We start from the raw sequence: 22,783 nt of genomic DNA, 5'->3' as shown, positions 1-22,783 counted from the left end.
CTCACTGCAACCTTTGCCTCCCAGGTTCAAGTGATTCTCCTGCCTCAGCCTCCCGAGTAGCTAGGATTACAGGCGTGTGCCACCATGCCTGGCTAACTTTTGTATTTTTAGTAGAGATGGGGTTTTGCCATGTTGGCCAGGCTGGTCTCCAACTCCTGAACTCAGGTGATCCGCATCCTCCCTTTGCCTCCCAAAGTTCTGGGATTACAGGCATGAGCCATCACGCCCAGCCCTTAATTTCCATTTCTGAATAAAGGGGTTAAAAAGGTTTCCTTTCCTCTTTGAGTCAACAACATTTCTGGACATTTTTCCATCTTCTGCTCTATTACCATTGGGTCAAAACAGAGCCACAAGGGGGATAGGTTTATTCTTCATTCATTCATTTAATAAATATCTGTGAATGTCCTCTATGCCTTTTTGTGCCAGGCACTGCTGCAGGTGCTGGGGGTACAGCAATGAATTAAGGGAAAAAACTTCCCTGACCATGGACCTGATGTGTTGGTGATTACCTGATTTCACAAAAGTCAGCCAGCAACTGAGAGCTGAAGTCAGGGGCCGGAGCCGGCCCGTAAGCATGATAGTATCCCTTTGAGTTGGACTTGGCTTTAACAAGCAAGCAAAAGGATTTGTTTCTAAATTATGTTCCTCAGTCAGCTTTGAAGAAAGCTGAATTCTATCAAAGAGAGAAAGTTATTGCACAGTATTTTAGACCTAGACCTAAACATATACATTTGTTCCGATAATATCGGCAATAAAAATGTACAATGTTTTAAAGTAAAAAATATAGAAAAAACATAATTTTGCTTTGGAAAAACCTACTTATATTTTGGTGTATTTCCTTCTAGTTTTTCTTTCCCATGGAAATGTGTTTACCTATATACACATGAAAAGGTTTCTTTTGCTGTCTGTCAACAATAAGGCTTTCTTCACCCAAGAGATAACAATAGCTGCACGTTTATATGTATGTATGTGCATATACCAAGTGTAGATGTATATATGTATATTGTGTGTATATAACCTATAATATAGTATATACATATATAAACATAAATATGTTAATATCTGCGCATATATTATACATGTATACAATATATTAAGTGTACACAGTATACATGTGCATGTTAACACTATGTTATATCAATCTTAAATTGCACACTGTACATATATGTACATATATGAACTCACAACAGTATTCACATACTCCTAAATAATTACTTTCTTGGTAATCATCATACCCATTATAGTCAAGTCCTGAGAGAAGAAAGCACTGTGGCTGGGTGCCAGAAACAGGGTACTCACGCCTTGCAGGATGACTATGAGAGAGAAAAATGTCCTCATCATGTGGACGGACCTTTTTCAGTCCACAGGAACTTGACTTGATAGGAACCCATCTGGGGCTCCCAGAACTAACTCCCTGGCTTCTCAATGCCCTCTGCTGGCCGGAAGCACCCCGCAGGCTTCTCACCCATAAGCAGAGGCCTGCCTGCCCTAGAAAGTGGGCCTGGCTGGACATTCAGTCCCCTTGCCTTAAAATGGAGTTCCTAATTCCGGGCCTGGGATTCCTTAGCAGCTGGTGGAGGGGAAGAGACAGTTGTAATTGGGGGAGCCCACTCTTTTCAAAGGCAGACCCGGGCTCTGAATCAGGCTTTCCCGCATCTTAGAAGAACTGGGAAGATTGCTGAGTGCCTCTAGGTCTCTAGCCTCTCGGTGCTCCAAGTGTGGCACACAGACCAGCAGCGTCAGTGTCACAGGATGGGGGGCAGCCGGTTCTTGATTAGCAATGCAGACTCGGGCCTCACCCTAGACCTCCTGAATCAGAACGTGCATTTCATTAAGGAAGCCCTGGTGAGAAGGGCTGCTAGAGAAGAACTTGGAATTCTGCTTTCTATCTTGGCAGCTGGGAGCCCTTGAATGACATGGAGACCCCACGGGATGGTACGACCACACAGAGTATCGTCTCTTCTCTCCTGTCTGTGCTTCAGGAAGGACACGGGAGGGGATGTGGGGTTCCTGAGCCTCAGGTGAAGCATCTGTTGGGGGTGAGATGCCTGCAGCCATGTCTCCTCATACACAGGAGCCCAGAAGGTGTGGCTGGAAGGTCTGAGGCCTCCATCATCTGCAACCTAATCACAGTGAGACAGAGGGTGGCGAGCACGAGTTTCAAAGACCTTGAAACCCCACAGTTAGCTCTCATCCAGGAGAGAAATACGGAACCAGGGATCTGAAAGGGGTGCTTGGTCCCAATCAGTAACGAGGCCCAGGCACTGGGCCAGACTTGGTCTCATCTCACACACGCATCTTTCATTGTCCCCTGGAGGGGTGCACTTGGGGATTCTGGGCTCCCAAGATGCTAACATAGAACTTGGTCACTTACAGAACTTCCACTGGCTCAACTGTTTAATTAGTGAAAGAGTTTAGCGAAATAAGCATTACTGGAGCTTGGTTATGGCCAGCTAATGGCGGACTCTGAAAACAGGGGTTGAGTAAGTGGAATTCTAGACACAGGTCCCTAAGATTCTCAGGGTCTGTGAGTGGGATGAGCTATCAGCCTTGTGACTGTGCTGTGTTGTATGGCACAGTTGACCTTTAGGTAGAGAGATTGTGCAGGTGCCTGATCTAGCTGCAAAGAGTCCTCAAAAGCAAAAGGGGAGCCAGAGAGATTAGGAATGATGGCGGGAAGAGCTCCACACATCCAGGTGAAGGTGGAGGGGCTCTGTGGCTTTTAGGAACAGTGGGACATCCCCAGCTGACAGCCATCAAGGACCTGCACAGCCGCAATGAACCGGTGCCTGGTAATGATTTCTCCCAGAGCCTCTGCAAAGGAATGTAGCCCTGGCTAGACCTTCATTACGGCCTGTGAGACAGAATCCAGCAGGACTTCTGACCTACAGAACTGTAAGCTAATCAGTGGGTCTTGTTTTGAGCTGCAAAATATGTGGTATTTTGTTATGCAGCAACAGAAAATGAATGGAAGGGTTTACAAGGGAGGAAAGGAGTGTTTTCTCATTTAATCCTTAAGATGTTTTTGTCTTGGTTGATAGGAAAGGTTGCCAAGAAATATATCTGATGGTGGCAAAATGGATAAAGAATGAGTGTACATTTTTTTCTATGAAGATAATGTACTAACAAGTAATGATTTAGCTTTGGGGGGGAGGTAAGGGACCTGGGGGAATGGGAATCTGGATGAATATTTTCTGATAAGTTCTTGAAGAGGTTGAGATCTTGGGTGCCCTGAGTGGGCACAGGGGCATCTCTGGTTCAAGTTTTACTTGTTGTCCTCTGGACAGAAAGGAGCTCCCCTGGAGCACAGCAAGACCCTGCATCCGAAATTAACACAGGACTCTGACACTCGGCACCATGTCCTATCATTAAATGGGCTTTCAAGTGAATCAAACGTTTCTTTAGATAATCCTGCACATTCAAACGTCCCAAAGAGGTTGCTGCACATGTATACTGAGCCTCACACACTTGACAGTCAATGTGAATCAAACTAGTGTACTCTTCCCTGAAACAGCCAGAAGCTTCTGGAAGGTCCAGCAAATAGGCTGAATTCTTTGGGCGTGGTCCACCTGCTCTGATAATGGGTGGGGTGGGGTGAAACAGTTTCTGGAACAACCAAGTCCTTGTTGGAGGCAGCAGTTGGGAGAGGAGGACACCACCCTGGTGGCTGAGGTCCTGAAAGCTTCTTCAGGCCTTGGCATCCACCAGGCTGGCTTTGGCAGGACAGCTCTCCCGGCTAGGTGCAATGGGATGGGTGGAGGTGAGTGACGTGCCTCTCCTTTTGTGCACCAAGCTGCCTTGCCCACAAGGGTCATGGGCATTTCTTCCTTCATACCAAAAGTTCCTGCAGAACAGCTAAGTAAGATAAGACCGTCCCCTGAAACCAGCCCAACTGTCCCATAGAACTGATGCTTATAGTTTCTTTTGAATTAATATAAAAACTGACTCTCTCTCAGCTTTAAAACTTGCGAAACTTACATTTGTCTTCCCTGAGCTCTTTTCTCAGGAAATGGACCCTTAGGCCTCCCAGATGGCATCAAGGAACTGAAACTCACCAGATCATTGTGTCTGGACAATGAGGAGTCAGATCTCTCCTTCATCGTGATGCCTGATGGACTGCCTATTTCCTGCGGAGCAATTCCTCTTCCTTACTTCTCCCTAATTCCTGCTTGCTGGAAGGTAGCTACATTCCTTCCCTGCTATATAATCCCCAATTTCAGTTGGTCAGCGAGATGGATTTGAGACTGATCTCCTATCTCCTCAGCTGCAGCACCTGATTAAAGCCTTCTTCCCTGGCAATATTCGTTGTCTCAGTGACTGGCTTTCTGTGCACTGATGAGCAGGACCTAGAACAAATCCCTGGCATTTCAGTAACACTTCCACAAAACACAGTTGATTAAAGAGTTCACATTTCAACCAATGATCATGGACCCCCATCTTGGCCATCTTTGAACTTCTACAACAAAGTCCTGCCCAAAGGAGACTTGATATACATAGTCTCATGTTCATACAGAGATTTTAAAAAATTGAATGGTAAAAAGATAATCTAAGTCAAGGGCATCTACTCAGTGGCTCAAAATAGCTCCCAACCCCAGCCCAGACATAGAACCTCTTACAGGGGGGGTCGAATGGTGTGTACGGTCCTTCATCGTCATCCTCGTCCTCCTCTTCCTCCTCATCATTCTCATTGTCCTCATTTTCATTCTCTGTTTCATTGCCAGCCTCAGCCACAACATCGTCCCTCCGTGTCCCATTCACGCCCCTGTCTGGGGCACTGCTGGGCCCTGTCCCATTCTCCACGGTGTGCTTAATTGGGATTTTGATGGCCACCTCAGATTCCCCATTGGTATAAGCCCTGCTGTTTATCAATCTTTGTCTCTGGAAAGAGAAAGGCACACTCTTACTACGGTCAGAGGGATTGCAAATACCTTACACTCAGAACATGAACTGTTGGGATCTTTCCTTGGCAGCTGACGATATGCTTCCAGAAGACCCTGGAGTCAAGTTTTAAGGGGCCTCTCAATGTGATAACCAACTCCAGACAACTTCCATCTGGGAGGAAAGATTAGTCTTTTATGACCCATTAGAACTTGCAAATCCCTTTAGAGGAAAATTCTTAGGGGATGTGCAGTTCCTTGACACTCTGTGCACTGTGATGTCATCTTTCTTCCCCAGACTGCAGGAGTTCCTGAGTCCCTATGTGAGAAAGCTGCACAACTGTGTTTGGTCTAGTGTATCAATAAGGCTATATTCCAGAAAAGGAATGCACAGCAAAATTCAAGTCAGGGACTCTGGATTACTTTAAACTAAGGTAACCCTTAGTTAGAAACAATTTCTGTGCAAGTTCACATCAGGGGGCTTTATTCAAATGGAAGAATAGAAGAAAAATGTGGGTGAAAGGGAGAAGGAACAGGGGAGTTTTCTATATAAATGGAAATTAGTCCATGTCTCAACACGTGGAGGGAAGAGCAAGGGCCAGATATACAGCTGGCCCAGGGAACTAAGATTAGGAAATGGCTGAGGGATGCTGTGGTGTTAAACTTTGAGTTAGGTGCTTCTTCTTTCAAACAAGAAACCTTCTCTCCTTCCCAGAGTTTCCCACCCCTGTCCAGTGGGCAGTGGACAGTGCTTTCCCAGGTACCTCATTGATCAACATGCGACTGGCCATGGAGAGCCGGGTCTTGGGGGGAAAGTGGCTGGTTATCATGATTCGAAGGCCAGCCTCAGAGAAGGAAAGCTGGTGTGGGTAGGCCGACAGCAGCTCGTCCACCATGATCACTGATGCTTTGCGGTGGAAATTTGCTAGGGAAACGAAAAACATAAGGTAAAATAACATGGAGGCCAGGAGCAGGAAAGAGGCATTCATTTATTCTTCCTTCCCTTCTTTTCTCTTCCTCCCTTCTTTCCTCCCATCCATTCACCCATCCGTCTATCCACTCATCCACTCTTCTTTCCTTATTTCTTCCTTCCTTCCACCCATCCATGCATTCATTCTTCTTTCCATCCATCCAACTCACCTATCCATCCATCCATCCACTCTTCTTTCCTTATTCCTTCTTTCCTTCCTTCTTTCCATTCATCCAGCCAGCCAGGAAGGGTTGCAGTGAGCAAATTTTGAACAAGAGTCAAAATCTCCTTTCCATGGGTGTTCATGTTAAATCTTTTGAAAGGACTTGAAACAATTTAAGCCTCATTCATTGACATGGTAAGAATTAATGATACCATAAGAGAATTCCTCCTTGTCCTTAAAGGATTCTTTCCCCACCATTCAGATCTGGGGCACAGAGAAGACTCCAAGAACTTTGTACCCTATATGCCCTTCAAATGCCAGCAATATTCATACTGAGCTGTTAAATGCTGCTGAATTGACGTTAGTGCAATTCTGCACTGGAGGACATGGTGGTGAAATGTACACATTCCCTCAGCCCAGTCTATGAGCAGAGCTGACAAGTGGTGGGTGAGTTGTTCATGTTACAGAGAACCGAGGTCAGAAGGGTGCTTGGGACAAATCTTGTGTGATAGTTCACCAGAAGGCCTAAAAAATAATGTTGCACGAAGGGTCCAGCTCCCTCTCTATGAATGAGCTGTATATGCACACAGTTCAAGGGTACTTGGCTGCAGCCTCCTGTAGTACTAGCTCCTGTTTTCCAAGCCACTAAAGCATGAAGTGTTCTCTGGAAACACTGGCTAATACTAGGTAGCTCTCTTTAGCATATTCCTTTTACGGTTATAAACTACCCAGAAGAGAAGAAACTAAATAAAATCCTCATGTGAAATGGTACTAAATCACCTAAGTCATTTGTTAAACATATGTATAATCATTCAGAAAAATATATCAAATATTTAATTTTGAAAATCTAATGATGCAGTGATGTCAGAGATATATTTGAAAATAACCCATAGATGTATTTGAAAATAACCTTTCTAATTTCTTTTTTTTCTTCCTGCAAAGCAACCATATGGGACCAAGAAAAAATAAACTCCCATATTTCAAGAGAAAAGTTTAAAAATTTAAGTAAAAAACACATTCCAGGTAAAATTAAATGATTATTTCTGAGTTCCTCTTAGAAAAAATATTATATATTTGAGAGCACCATCTAATTTCCCTTAGTATCTCAGCTGTTTTGTAAGACTCGACTGAATACAAGAATTACTTTGAAGAGGAAGGCACTTTTCTATTTCTGTTTGCAGCTTGGAAACTGAGTTAACGTAGCCTTAAAGTGAATTTGGATCTAGTAATATACTAATAACACCTGTCGTTTATAGAACATTGCACTAAACTCTGACACATATTTATCTACTTTGCTTATTACAAAAATGATTCTCATATTTCAGAAGAGAAAACTGAGGCTCAAGAGGTTACATAACCTGCTTCATGGTCACACAACCAAAACCCTATCTCAGAACCTAGGGTCTCCTTTCCTTTGCCATCCTGTTCTCTGCAGCACTCCCAGCAAATGTGTTGCCTGGGAATTTCCAGGGGGCTTTCTGAGCTCTAAGGGGCTTACCAGGTATGAGATGGCTCCATGACATTGTAGTGAAAAGGAGGGTTGGAGGACTGGAAACTTCTGCTCTCTCCGGGCAGGGAGTGCCCTCTCAAGGCCAGCTGGGACACGCCATGTGTGGCTATGAGAGTGGGCAGATGGGCTCATATTCTAGCACTTTCTTCTCGCACACAATATCTCCTTGGTTACCTTTTCTTTCTTTCTTTTTTTTTTTTTGAGATAGGGTCTGGCTCTGTTGTCCTGACTGGAGTGCGGTAGAGCAATCTCGGCTCACTGCAACGTCTGCCTCCTGCGTTCAAGCGATTCTCGTGCCTCGGCCTCCCTGCAGCTGGGATTACAGGCTTGGGCTACCACTCCCGGTTAATTTTGTTGTATTTTTAGTAAAGATGGGGATTTGCCATGTTGGCCAGGCTGGTCTTGAACTCCTGGCCTCAAGTGATCCTCCTGCCTTGGACCCCAAAGTGCTCTCCTTGGTTACCTTTCTTAAGTAGCACCACAGTTGCGTCGCAGTTGCTGCTGTCATCAATTTCAGCATTGTTGGCCAATCCGTTGACCATGTTCCCGGCACCTTTTGTCCTCCTCTCAAAGCACTGATGTATGCAAGCGTTATATCTGAGCAAAGCAACAAGTGGGCAGAGTCCATCAGTGTTTGCCATTCTCCCATTTCTCAACTCCCACCAAGTGCTTCTGAGAGCTCTCCCAGTCTGTATGTACAGTCCCCAGGCCTCAGGTTATTAGTGTTCTAATTTTGTCAACCCATTCCCCCTCAGAATATACAACCTGTCCCATTTCCCAATTTATGAACTAATGGTAAGTGAAAAGAAAACCACCATTATAGAAATAAACCAGAGCACATGGGCACATTGCTTACTTTGCCACCTCTTTCATGCCAGTGGAGGCCTCTCTGGGATTGAGCTCCCCTTCTCAGTCTGCACATGGAAGGACTGTGCTAAGACTCAGTAGGATGGTCAAGGTCTACCTCCTCTGGGCCACATCTCCAGGGCCTTTGTAATCAGGGACCAGCTTTTTGGGAGAAGGAGAAGCTGCTTCATCCACACCACTCCCCAGGAGCAGTGGCTGTGTGTCACAGTCTATGTGCTACAGTCCGGTTGGCCATCTGGGTCTCTGTATGGCTTTGGTTTCCTGAGGTCATGGGTTGGGATTCTCCAAATTTCTATGACTATCGTGCCTAAGTTTCAGATCCAATGGGCCCTTAGCTTTATGAAAAAATTCTAGGCTATTATCCTCCAGAATGATCAAGTGAATACATTGCGCAGTGTTCCTTAGATGCCCCAGCAGGCTGAGGTGGGAAGGGAAGAAGCTTGTACAAGTTCCGAGGATGGTTTTTTACAGTCTCCCTAGCTTTAGTATGAGAAGATTCCCACAGAGGAATCCTAGAAAACTCATAAAAACTCACGGGCAAAGACAGCCAGGCACAGTTTCCATGTCACAGAAGGCTGCTACTGCTTTTCCCCCTCCATCGTTTACTGGCCATGGGACAGCCCACTGGGGACCTCCAGTTTGACCTCCGGCCTCCCATAGGCATGGCAGTTAGGCATGGTGACCGTAAGTTGCCAGCTGGAAGGCCACTCAACCTATGTTTCTCTTCCCCTTCCTCATCTCTTTGCTGCTACAGACATGAAGCTCTCTGGATTCCCTCCCAGCTATCTCCTTTGTGCCTGATTCTTCAGTGGGTATAGCTCTGAGGTGGCTGGCCTATGGCAACAAAACCTCAGAGAGACGAAGAGGTCCTCTGTGGCTGGACCGTCTCATCCATAAGTTCTTTCCTGTACTCTCTAGGAATGTGCAGTTACTACATTGCATGAGAGAGAACGGAAAACTAGTCAAAGTGACGGGTGCCATTTGTAGTTCATAAGACACGAAGCGTAGAATTAGAACACCACTATTTTGCAACCCAAACGAAATAATAGATGCAGACACTGAGCACTGATGGCTGCCAACACTACAGACAGAGAAAGGCAGACATCACCGTGCCTCCTGGTGATGGAACCTGAATGCTGATGGCTGCCAACACTACAGGCAGAGAAAGGCAGACATCACCGTGCCTCCTGGTGATGGAACTTTACCACCACTTGGGACATAGTCTAGCCCGAATCAGATCAATTACAGACATATAGGAAACACATAGGCCAAGGGAACAGATTGCACCACAGCATGGGATATAATCAACAGTTTCCAACCATGGGCAACTCTGCAGAGCAAACAGCCAAACTTCATCAAAGAACAAAGTGCAAGGAAAATGCACACACACACACATGCACATACAGACACTCACACAGAGACACACAGACACACACAGAGACACACACAGACACACACACAGACACAGACACACACTCGCACACACAGACACATACAGACACACACACAGACACACAGCACACAGACACACAGACACACACACATAGACACCCACTCATGCACACACATACACACACAGACACACACACAGACACAGAGGCCAAGGGAACAGACTGCGCCACATCATGGGATATAATCAACGCTTTCCAACCGTGGGCAACTCTGCAGAGCAAACAGCCAAACTTCATTAAAGAACAAAGTGCAAGGAAAATGCACACACACATATGCACACACATACAGACACAGCAGCAAGTCATGGGCCACCAATTCTAATGAGTGGAATTTATTTGAATTCTCATTTTAAAAATATTTATGATATCTATGAAACTAAAAGAAAACAATGAAAAAGACATTTGTGAGGCCACTGAAAATTTGAACATTAGGTACTTTATGATATTAAGGAATTAGTATTAATTTTAGGTATGAAGATAATGTGGTTATGTTAAAGAAAATAGTCCTTTTAGAATCCTAAAAGAGTATCCAGCTGTGTCTAGAGATGTCCAGATGTATACTGGAATTTTTGTGGATGAACTAGTATGATGTCCGGGACTTCAAAATTATAGGAGAAAAGGGAAGTGAATAGGGTGTGGATGGGGCAACTGTGGGTTGATGGTTGCTGGGGGTGGTGACGAATGCATGGGGTTCATCATACTATTCTGCGGACTCCTGTATATATTCAAAATTCCTGTTAGTGAAAAGGCCTCCACACTTTCTAGATTCGACAAGGATGCCTTGCCCTGTAGAGCGACAGGGAAAGAGGCAGTGTTTCTGTCATCTTGACTTAGACTCCATTTCCCTGAAAGAAATACTGACTTGCATAAAGGTTTGCTTTTTTTTTTTTTTGAAACGGGGTCTTGCTATGTTGCCGAGGTTAGTCTCAAACTCCTGGCTTCAAGCAATCCTCTCGCTCCAGCTTTCTGAATAGCTGGGATCACAGGCATGCACTACAGTGCCCAGTGATTAGGTTTTGCTTTTAAAGTACAAAAGCAAACTCATGTATTATACATTTATCAGGGTTTAGAGAACAGGATAATAATACTATACAGTGAGGGCTTTCTCAAAACTGGATACCAGGTTAAACTAAGCTTAACTTAGCTTGACAGCTTAACTAAGCTGTCACATTCCGTTCTCATGGAATATATATAATAATAGTAGAAATTATTATTAATCTTGTTTTGCAGAAGAGGAAACTGAGATTCAAGATGGCTGAAGAACTTGGCTGAGGTCCCATGACTGTCAGTGGCAGGGGGCTCCGCTGTCAGGGCTGAATGTGAGGTACTGGTTCTTAACCACCAGCACACATACCCCATCTGGGGAACAAATCCCAGAGCAGTGACCTGGGATGTACAGAAATCAATCCTTGCCAAGGCCAGGCATGCTTCATGCTCCCTGAAGGTTTCTACCTAACTGGACAATCTGAAATTGCTTTTTGACCTTCAGATAGAATGTTTAAAGTCATTTAAAAACTCTCCACCTAGGAGGCAGCTGACGATTCTAATATATGCTGTTTTTTTTCTTAACTACTGTTGCTGTTTTATATTTTTAATTGAATGTTTTAAATTTTGTGCTTGCACCCTGAAGCTATTTTATTGTGAAGCATGCAATTTTATAAATCAGATTTGATAAAACCCAATGATTAAAGCCTCTGATTGCAGAGGGGGATGGCTAAAGAGCAGAGATTTCAATTTAGAACTTAGGACCAGAATTTATGCAGAAAATTTCATGAGCACAGTAGCTTCCATTCCCAGTTTTATTTGTATCCTGCCAGTTTGAACAGCTGGAATGTTGGTAAAAGTGAGGCATCAGCAGAAACACACCTCATTAGCTTCCACATTTGGTACGGTTTGGGGAAGAGGAGAGGATGTGTTCGCTGTACTATCTTACTGTACACGTGTCCTGCCAGCGACTCATGGGCTTCAAGGTGGCTTGGAAAAGGGGAGCAGTGGCTATAAGATGCATGCCAGCAAAATTCCTCAAGTCTTCTTCTCTCTGGCCACATCTGTTTTTGAAGAATACTTAACTCTCTGAAGCCCTTAGTGAATTCATTTTGAAACACACTTTCATGAAAATTAAGATTCAAGACCCAAGATTAATGTTGGGCATAGAGCAGACACTGTGTGGCGATTCTTCCAGAATAATCAACTAATCCACTTTTGGGAGCTCAATTAGAGCCTCAAAATGTTAAAAAATTGAAACGATGCACTAGAAAACAGCAAAGGAAGATGTGTGAGTACACACACAGACAGTAGTTTGAGGCTTCCCCACTTTGGCACTGATTTGCTATATAGTTTTGCTCTTTGAGACAAAGAGGCATAAGATGGGTGCTCTGATCTTTAAAGGCTTTTCCTTTGGGGGCTGGAAAGTTTGGAAAGGCTTTGGATCAACTCTGGTTTTCATGAGAGCTCATCTGTTGGTATTTTTAAATGATTAGTTCTACGGTGTGTGACTTCTGGTTTCTTCATTAGTTACCTTATGGTACCAGGATATGTATGACTAAGGTCCTACTCTAGGAAGGCCCTTCTCCACTAAGCTCCAGATGTGGGGTCTACAGTAACCATTGGATGGCTCCCCTCACAAATGTTGGCCCCCATATTGAGTAGACTGGCAGCAGATTGCCTACAGCCCACCCTGGGCACTGGCCAAGCCAGCTTCTACCTTCATTGCTCCTGTGATATTTGCCAATGTCCGTGTTGATTTCTCTCAACAAGTGTCTCAGTCACTGGTCACCAGAATTAACTTTTGTCATGTCTCAACAATAAGAAACCTTAATGTGTCAGTTCCAGACTGCTACCTGATATGTCCAAACTGGCCATTGTTGATGGATTTCTACTTTCTTGCCCCTAGAGAAGGCAGTCACTCCTACGGCTACATATGTGGGGAAACATGGGCTAATTTAGAGGAAAAGCAGCAGCTCCCACGGGGTTGGGCAGTTGCAGCACAGAACATCTCTGCATTCTTTATAACCTCCTCATCCCAGTGGTGCCTGGCAAAAAGATGAACCAGCAGGCTTACCACCATGGTGCTTACATTTAACTTACAGCATGGGAAACATTGGTCATACAATTTTTTTTTTTTTTTTTTTTTAATGAGATGGAGTCTCGCTCTGTCACCCAGGCTGGAGTGGTGGCGCGATCTCAGCTCATTGCAACCTCTGCCTCCCGGGTTCCAGCGATTCTCCTGCCTCCTCCCAAGCAGCTGGGATTACAGGTGCACGCCACCACGCCTGGCTAATTTTTGTATTTTTAGTAGAGATGGGGTTTCACCATGTTGGCCAGGCTGGTCACGAACTCCTAATTTCAAGTGATCCGCTCACCTTGGCCTTTCAAAGTGCTGAGATTACAGGCATGAGCCACTGCGCCTGGCAAATTCTTGATATAAATAAGCTACCCCAACTCCAGGAGGGAAAAGAACATATGTCATAACATGGTGGTTTTAAAATACATCAACAGTTCTTTGACATTTTTCCCTTCACTAAGTGATGCCAGCCCCTTGAGTGTGGACTGGACTTAGTGACTCGCTGCTAATAAACAGAATATGGTAGCAGTAATGGCGTGTGACTTCTGGGGTATTATAAAAGGTGCTGCAGGGCCCTTCTTGCTCTCTGTCTTGAACCACTTGCTCTGGAGGAAGCCACTCAAGCAGCTCTAGGGAGGAGCCCATGTGGTGAGAAACAGCCCGCCAGTCAAGAGCCAGCATCGCTTGAAGGCAGGTTCTCCCACACCAGTCCAGTACATGATGGCAGCTCTGGCTGCAAACTCATGAGAGACTCTGAGCCAGAACCTTGCAGTTAAGCTGCTCCTGGGTTCCTAACTCTCAGACAATGTGTGAGATAATACATGTTTGTGCTTTTCAGCCACTAAGTTTTGGGATGGTTTGTTATGCAGCAGTGGATGACTAATACCATATGAATAATGGAAGTCCACAGATATTTGATCCATGATTTCAGCTGTCTCTTAACTAACTCTTCATCAGTTACCTCATGATAATTCCATGCCAGGATATGTTTGATGAAGGTCCTACCCTAGGAATTCCCTTCACAAGCAAGCCCTAGATACTGGGTCTACACAGACCACCAGATGGCTGGCTCATGTTGGCTGCCATATTGAGTAGACTGGCAGCAGACTACCTTGCATCTTCTCTCACCCTCTATAGCAGTGTAATGTATTGAGTTTTATCTCCTTTGTGTTAAGAAAGAGAGTGAAGGAACCTCCCAGAGCTGCCAGATCCTGAAGAGAGATTAGGGGTTCTAGAGAGTTCTCAAGTGAAACACTGAAGCTTTGAGTCTATCATCGAATATGGGCTGGAGAGGTCACTACAATTGATACTAATCAAAATTACAGTGACTCACAACAGTCTGGCAGGGAGCCAAGTGACTGTGATGATACACACTGAAAAACCAGTCAGATACCCGCCCCAATCCTCTTCCCACATCATCACATAATGTGGAATGCAAGAAACAGTTTTGGAAAAGAAATGAAGAATTTTACTTACTTCATGATGACAATGTAGATAAGATACATCAGCACAAGGACTAAAGACTCCCACCTGTGTGTAAACCAAGAACAGTTAAAGACAGTCATGGACATCTGTGAAACTCACCTGCCTCATTTTTAAAGACATATTCGATGCAAACGGCCAGGATAGTAAGGAGAAGGCAGACGGTGCTAGGTGATGGATATTTCCTGGTCTAGAGACATTCTCTATGCTGCATAAGGCTGTCAACCATCTTTCTCTTCTCTCCTCACCTAAAGGGAAAATGCCCCTTCCTCTCTGTTATTTGTCACCTAAAAGAGCTCTTTGAAAGCAGCAAGCCTTTCATACACGTTGCTGAATATAGGTCAATATGTATACATCTGGTCTCAGCTTAATCATTCACTGAAACTATTCAGACATATTTACAAGGGGAAACTAAAATTAGAGGAATTGCCGGGGATGCCTGAGGGATTGTTGGATATATAGGAGCCAGGCATAAAGGGTAGAAGTGGGGAGAGAGGCAGGCAGACAGACAGACGGAACCTGGGCAGGGAAGGTACCAGTCGAAGAGTAAGAAGGAATAAGTGGGAAAACATTCCACAGGAAGGAAGAAAAGAAAAACCCGCTAGAATGTGCCTTGAGCTTCTAATAGTCTGAATACTTCTGTTTTCTTTATCTTAGTGGCTTCCAACTAAAAACCAGGAGCTTGTTTTCCAGGTTTCGCTTTAGCTACAGAATCAAATCAGCTCATTGAGGGAGTAATTTTGGCTTCAATGGTAGGTTACTGGAGAATGGTCAGATGAGGAAACTCCAGGTTATACCCATCCTTCCTTTTCTCTTTTCAAATTCCATGTCTAGAAGCTGATCCTAGAGAAATATTTGTTCAAATGTGAAAAGGATACATACACAAGGGTTTTTCCTGCAGCAGTGTTTATAAAAAAGTGAAAAGCTGGAAGGAAGCCAGGTGGTTATAAAATAGGGCACTGGGTACATAAATGATACGTAGGTTCATGTATCCATTAAGAATGATTATGCAGGCTGGGCACAGTGACCCGCTCCTGTAATCCCAGCATTTTGGGAGGCTGAGAGGAAAGGATCACTTATGTCCCCAAGTTCCAGAACAGCCTGAGCAACATAACAAGACCCCGTCTCCAGAAAAAAATTAAAAAATTAGCCAGGTATGGTGGTGTGCCCCCTGGAGTCTCAGCTACTTGGGGAGGCTGAGGCGGGAGGATTGCTTGAGCTCAGGAGATGGAGGCTACAGTAAGCTATGATCACACCACTGCACCACAGCCTGGGCGACACAGTAAAACCCTTTCTTCCCTCTCCCTTCCAAAACAAATTATGCAAAGATGTAGGTATTTATTCTAGAAAGTGCTCAGATGCACTATTGAGAGAGGAAATCAGGGTATCCAAGCCCTTTCAATTTCTGCCACATTTCTCAGCTTCTGTCATGGCAAAACTTCTTAAAGGGCTGTGCACACTGCATTTCAGTGCCTCTCATTCAGTTGGCAAATTTCTCTAGCCTAACTTTCACACCCACCGATCTCCTGAATCACCTGTCAAGGGCACCAGTGATTTCCATCCACACCAATCCAAGCATGAGTGGGTGGTTGTCCATCATCCTGTTCGATTTCCTGGTAGCATCTGAAAGGAGATCATCTGCCCCGCTTCATAAAACCCTCTCTTCTGACTGCCGAGAGGCCACACACCTGGCTTCCTTCCTGCCCCCAGTTTCTCCTTCTCCATCTCCTTTGCCTCCTCCACTCCTTCAGTTCATCCTCTCATTATTGGGCCATCTTTATTGCCTATGTTTTCTCCCTAGGTGACCTCATCCTGACCTATTGCTATAAACATCAAATACATGATAATGACCCCCAATTTACACATCCACACCACACCTCTCTCCAGCTCCAGATTCATATATTTGGCCTCTGCACCTGGAAGTCTAAATGTCTATCAGAACAGAATTCTTCATTCTTATTTCCTAGCCTCCTTAAAACAAAAAAACAAACAAACAAACAAAAAAACAAAAACAAAAAAAAACCCTGGGCTTTGTCCTTTCAGTCAACTGTACCACTCCCTGCCCAGTCAAGCCCAGAATCTGGAAATCAATATGGAGCACTCCCTTTTCCTCACTCCCATATCCATCGGACTCTGTGTCTCAAGTATTTCATCAATCATTGACTTCTTTCTTCTCTACTGCGCCCTCCCTAGGTCATTTTCACTTCAACCTCTGAACTGGTTTCCTTGATACTATGGGAGCATGTCAATGCACTTCTTAAAATCTTTACTTCCCAAAATGCCTAAGAAAAAAAATGAAAGTTTCCTTTTTCCTTGCAAATCCTGGCCTTTTCTTCTGTCTCCATGTTGTCTTGTGTCCTATCTGTGCCCCACCTCAATGGCCTTTCATTTGCACACAGCTGTCTCTTTCCCTCTCCCAGAGCCTTTGCACTGAATGTTCTTTTGGCCAGGAATGGCTTTCCCTTCACTCCTTGGCTGGCCACTTTTATCCTGCAGATACCAGCTTTTAAATATCACCTCCTCCAAGCAATCTTCCCTGCCTGTCCCTGCCCGACTTTCTCTCACATGACCCTGTTTATGTTCTTCAAACCTCTAAGCAGTCTGTGATTATCTTGTTTATATATTTATTACTCATTTATTATGTAACTAACACCTGTTTCTAGCAGTCACTTGACACCACTCCTCACACCTGACACCTTCCCTGGTATCTGGTGTCTCATTATCCAGAGATTTAAAATGCCAACAACTGATTTCTCCCCACGCAGACACCCCCAGGTCTTGCCCACTTGCCTATTCTCCCCAGCAGAAGGCAGCCATCAGCTCATCTGTGCAGGTGACACTCCCTCCAAACATCAATTTTCAGTTGCAAAATGCCTCCAGTGGCCTGAACATAGTTCTTATCTCATCAATGCCAATGTATACGTAGCATACACTTCATGGTGAAAAGTGAGATTTATTCACAGCCCATTCATTTGGAAGGAACAGGCTCCCAGGTTCTGAAGGGATGTCACGTTATTGCTTAGATGCATTTTAATAGATTCAGTGAGAAGTCACCAGAAAATGAATCAACTTTAATGAAATATTGTAGTCAGATTGAATTAAGTCCAGCACTTTCTAAACAGGTGTATGTATGCTCTTTCTAATTATTTTAGATCTTTTCAATTTTTTACTCATCAAAAGCCCTTCTGTTGCAATATTCAAACCAGGTTCTCTCTGGCCATTTTGCAGAGATGACTGTAGGATGAGATTCCTTGCTTTTGTTGACATTTCAAGTTTGCTCTGTTGGCGTTCAGACACAGGGCTCACCAGGCTTCCTCCCCAGTGAACCCAGTGGGCTCTAGGAGGCCTCTGTGCCGCCCCACCTGCTGTTCCTCATGCATTTTTGACCTGGTTGAATTTGGATCATCAAGCCTTGGCCTAATGCTCTTCAGGGCCCTTCCCCCCACCCCCTCTCCTCAGTGTGGTGAGCCTCTCCATGTGGTCCCATAGTTACATGTCAAGGGTCTGCATCCCTCCAGCCTGAGAGAGCTCCAGGTCGGGCCAGCTCTGGTTTTGTATGACATGTTTCCCTGGCGTAGAGGAGGTGCTTAGGAAGCGTCCAGACCTTGGAAGTCACTTGGCCCTCCTTGGTCCCCTTTCTCGCCCTTTCACCTAGGACGCTGGGCACCTTCTCCCCTTTCCTCCTGAGCACACCTCACCCACTGTCCTCTGAGGATCCCATTCTGTAGCTGATCTGGGTTTGTTTCTTCCCTCCCCAGGCTTCCATTTTGAATCATTTTCAATGGGTCCCTGATTCTCACCAAAGACGGTTCCTTCTCAGATGTGAGGACTGCTCCTCTCCTCACCTGGGTACACTGTTGGCTCTGGTTTCCTGAACACGTCCCAGAACAGCAAAAGCTGTTTTCCAGCCCCACCAGGAAGAGTTTCCAGGTTGCAATCCCAGGGTCTCTTTTCTCTCCCAAAGTCACAACTTCGGACTCAAAAGAAGAAACCAAACCATTGCCCTGTGTTCTTTAGTTTTCTTGTTGGGCCTTCAGACTCCCTGAAGACACATTCCGAATTCCTTCTGGCAACAACATGGGCTTGCTCTGTGGGTCGAGCATACATCCTAATATGTGGGCCTCTGACACTTTTTTCTTTTTTTTTTTTTTGAGACAGAGTCTTGCTCTGTCACCCAGGCTGGAGTGCAGTGGCACAATCTTGGCTCACAGCAACCTCCGCTTCCAGGGTTCAAGCTATTCTCCGGCCTCAGCCTCCCGAGCAGCCGGGACTACAATTGGGCATCACCATGCCTGGCTAATTTTTGTATTTTCAGTAGAGATGGGTTTTCACCATGTTGGCCAGGCTGGTCTCGAACTCCTAACCTCAAGTGATCCACCTGCCTCAGCCTCCCAAAAAGCTGGGATTACGGGCGTGAGCCACCATGCCCTGTCGATGCTTCCTATGTCAAGTGTCTTTTAGCACATAGGCACCTAACCGAAAAGCACTCACCACTATTCCCCTGCCTCTTCCCTGCTAAGAGAACCCCACCCACTAGGTCGAGGCAGCAAATGGAGCCCTTCTGATCTCAAAGAGGGTGCGCCTGACCCCTAGGCCCTGAGCATGAATCATGATTGGTCTAAAGTGGTCATTCTAATCTCCCTGGCTGCTCAGTGGTCAAGGCAGACCCTTCTGCGACCAAAGAGATGCAAGGTGGAAGTGTGCCAAAAAGAACAACAGTGCCCCTTCTTCCTCCTTCCTTTCTTCAATATGAACTTGGTGGCTGGGGCTGCAGCAGCCATCTTGGGACCATTAGGCAAAGGCCAGGGGAAATGCAGAGCCACAGCACCATGTACATCCGGGACACTGATAGTAAGAAAAATACACCAGTATGTATTCAATACGCTGTAGCTGGTTCTTCTAGTACCTGCTACTAAAATCAATCCTGACTAACTGTCAACCACCATTTTTTGACTGAATGTGACTTCCTGCAGAATGCTGCTTCAGGAATGGTGAAAGAATCTGAACTGCATGACAGGGGTACTTTGCCCTGGTGTATTTGTATTTGACAAAGCTCACTTCCTCCTAAAGAGTACTGTAGTTTCGAAATAAACACAATGGAAATTTGTTTCCCTTTGAGGATTTTTCGGGGTGAACTGGTTACCTGCTTTGAAATCTCTAGGCCATGCTGGAATGTTCTATAACAAGGAATGGAACTCTCTGTTAAAGGTATTTTCAAAATGTTACTGTGCTTTAATTGCACAGACTGAAGACTCTGATTTTAAAGAGAGAAATCAGCACCTACACGCACCATTTCAGCAAAATAAATGGTCGTGATTGGCTTGGTAAGAAGATAGGAGAAGTGAAGAGTAAAAAATTCTTAAACTTCCATTATTTTTCATCCATTAAATGAGAAGTTGAAATCCCCGGGAGTCCCAAAGTAGATAAGGGCCGTGGCACAGACTTTAATTTCTCAGCCTCACTCACGTGCAAAATGCTCTTCATCAGCCCATGCGTGTAATAACAAGTTACACGACAGGCCAGTGCTCTGGGAAGAATGTAGTTCTGGTGCCACCAAGGCCCCCCAGGCCAGTTCTTCCCTGGAAGCCACAACTGTGCATGACTTATGATTCCAATGCTCCCCAGATAGATCAAGACACACCTGGGGATTTGCAACTCATGTATCCATGGCCCTCCCAGCCTCTTACTCATAATTGGATGAGAGGGAGCCTCGGTGCTCAGGGCGAGGGCTCTGATGACTTGTACCTTCCAGAATCTAGAGCCTTCTGCTGCAGGCTCGGGCACCTACCCTAGGATGGGGTTACCTAACATCATGGGAAAAGCCTTAGGAATGAAGATGAAATAGACACTCCTTTTCTTGCTCCAAACCATCTGAACTATCCCGAGATGTTTTGAGGATACGGAGTGAAATGGGCTGATGGTGAAGCCTGCTTTCTTCACTTGCCATGGCTTTCATACAGCAATGCCATGGAGGTGGTAGAAAAGACAGCTCCCTCTAAGGCTGACAGCAAACCATCCTGGGTAGCCTTTCCTAATATGTTTCTGCACAAGAGCAGCACACACATTTCTGAGATCAACTGTGATCACAACTTATTTGTCTTTTGGGGAGTGTCATTAGCAAAGACTAGCACCACTGAGCAACGTTGAAGCACCTACTGTTTGCTAAGGCAGAGCAGTGGTTGTGCTAACTACGCCATCAGCTTCTGGAAGTTTTCTTGTGCTGCACTTTATCCCCAAGGACAGGGGGGAAAAATGCCCCTCATTCCATTTGGCAGCCACCTCCAGGATGATATAACAAGGAGGCTCTCTGATTTGGGGTGCTCCTGGGCATGTCAATTCCTTTCAGCCTATTGGTCACTATGATTCAAAGAAGACCTCCTTCTTATTTTCTCCTAGCTGTCTCCTCCTCTTTCTTCTTGCAAAGAGGAGAGTTAGCAAAAGTATCTTAATACCCTGACATAGCAAGTAACATTTATCATCAATGTGATGGGTTCTCCACTGCCCCCTAATTCTGAAAGTCAGAGATGTCCTCAGATACAGAGAGGCCCACACCAACAAAGAGTTAGCAGTCATTTTGCTGAAAGTGAAGCCTGGTGGACTCTACTTGTTCTGGCTCATTCACAGCTTTCAATAATACCAGGGAGATTTTCTACCTACGCCTATTCCTAATATGTTATTTCACATTGCTTACCTCTGTAGATCAAATATTCGGAAAATATGTAACGAGAATGCACAATACACTCGATTTCCATTTCCATTTCAAACATGTTTGATTTGCTCAGAACCCACCTCGAAAACGAGGATTTGAACAGTTGGACCAAATGCAAATGTCTTGCCATATATTTAATCTGGGCAACAGTTTCTATCAAAATAAAACATCCCCAACAACACCAATTTTCAGAGCTCTAAGATCTTTTGAAAGTCAGGGGGAACTTTAATGGATTAATGGTCACAGAAGTGCCTGGGTCCTAATTCCTAAGATAAACATGGGATTGGGAACATGGAGCTTGGTTTGGACACAATTTTTTTTTTTGGGGGTGGGGGATGGAGTCTCATTGTGTCGCCCAGGCTGGAGTGCAGTGGTGTGATCTTGGCTCACTGCAAGCTCCACCTCCCAGGTTCATGCCATTCTCCTGCCTCAGCCTCTTGAGTAGCTGGGACTACAGGTGCCTACCACCACGCCCGGCTAATTTTTTGTATTTTTAGTAGAGACGGGGTTTCACCGTATTAGCCAGGATGGTCTCGATCTCCTGACCTCGTGATCCACCCGCCTCGGCCTCTCAAAGTGCTGGGATTACAGGTGTGAGCCACTGTGCCCGGCCAAAAAATCAGTCAAATCTTAACTCTACCCTAGCACATGGCTGACTGTAGAAAGACACAGCTAAGCCATGATGTCCAGACATAGGATAATAAAGACATTTAGATATGAGGATCTCAAATAGAACCCCACCACTCTAGCCCAAGAGGAAAGGTCTTGACTCTGTGAAAATGAATTTAATTTCTCCCCTGAGGTGTGCAGAGGGTTCCTAGGAAATTCTCCTCATTCTAAGCTGTCATGACACTTCCCTTTCTTTCTTGAATCCCAACACTGGTCTTCAATATATTTGGCTCTGCAACATAACATTCAGAAATGAGAAGGGGAAAGAGAGGTACTTACCAGGAAACTTTTTCATCATAAATAAACTGTGAAAAAATAAAAAGAATAGAAGATTAGACACACACACACACACACACACATGCTTTAAGGCTGCACGCAGTGTCCACCTTGTTCCTGGGATGGTGTAATCAGGACTGGGTTGTCCTGGGACCTGGAGTCCCTGTGGGTAAAACTTCCCTCTGTACTGGTTTGGCCTTTGGCCAGTGTTAGTGGAAGGAGGTGTTGGTAGATCAGGGTGGGCATGTGTGGAAAAGAATAGCCTCAGGTAATTCCCTTCTTCCTGCAATTTCTGTACAACATCAGAGTGACAGGGAAGTGTGACTAACCTGCTTTGTAAAGCAAGGCCCATTGTAGAATCTTAGACCTGCAAGGGGATGTAGGAACTCAGCAGGTTCTTCCAAATATTAGTCTCTGTAAGATTTCTGCATGTCTGTGCATCTTCAGTTTTTATACAAGTGCTTGGACTTCTATGGGCTCAGTTTTTTCTTTTAATTGATTTTTTTTGTTTCCTTAAAATAATTTATTTTCAAAGGAAACTTCACATCACAACCAGAAGTAGGGGATCAACACTCCTTGCCATCACCCCGAAAAATAAGTGCAATAACAACAAATGGTGTTTGCAAATCCCATCTGGACACTGTTGGCTGCCCAAGCCCTGGGCATGGTCCTGCCCTTTCACTAAGGAAGATTATTAGGGGTCAGAAGCAGTCAAAGGCACACTAGCACCCCACTGAGGTTTACT

General features: G+C 45.0%; 1 protein-coding gene across 1 annotated transcript in view; it reads right to left on the bottom strand.

Annotated features, from left to right (window-relative positions):
* The window catches only part of SLC24A3 (solute carrier family 24 member 3), a 512,775-nt gene that overhangs the window by 32,886 nt on the left and 457,106 nt on the right, over positions 1 to 22,783 (bottom strand). The window contains exons 8-12 of the mRNA XM_008962961.5: positions 22,042 to 22,067; positions 14,379 to 14,432; positions 7,984 to 8,117; positions 5,642 to 5,802; positions 4,617 to 4,878 (exon numbers count right to left, since the gene is read on the bottom strand). Coding sequence (XP_008961209.3) covers positions 4,617 to 4,878; positions 5,642 to 5,802; positions 7,984 to 8,117; positions 14,379 to 14,432; positions 22,042 to 22,067 — 637 coding nt within the window. The remainder of the gene's footprint in view (positions 1 to 4,616; positions 4,879 to 5,641; positions 5,803 to 7,983; positions 8,118 to 14,378; positions 14,433 to 22,041; positions 22,068 to 22,783) is intronic.

This window comes from Pan paniscus, chromosome 21, assembly GCF_029289425.2.
Source record: "Pan paniscus chromosome 21, NHGRI_mPanPan1-v2.0_pri, whole genome shotgun sequence".
Classification (NCBI taxonomy): Eukaryota; Metazoa; Chordata; class Mammalia; order Primates; family Hominidae; genus Pan; species Pan paniscus.
Note: the sequence above shows the minus strand (reverse complement) of the source record. Positions and strands in the feature narration are given on the sequence as shown.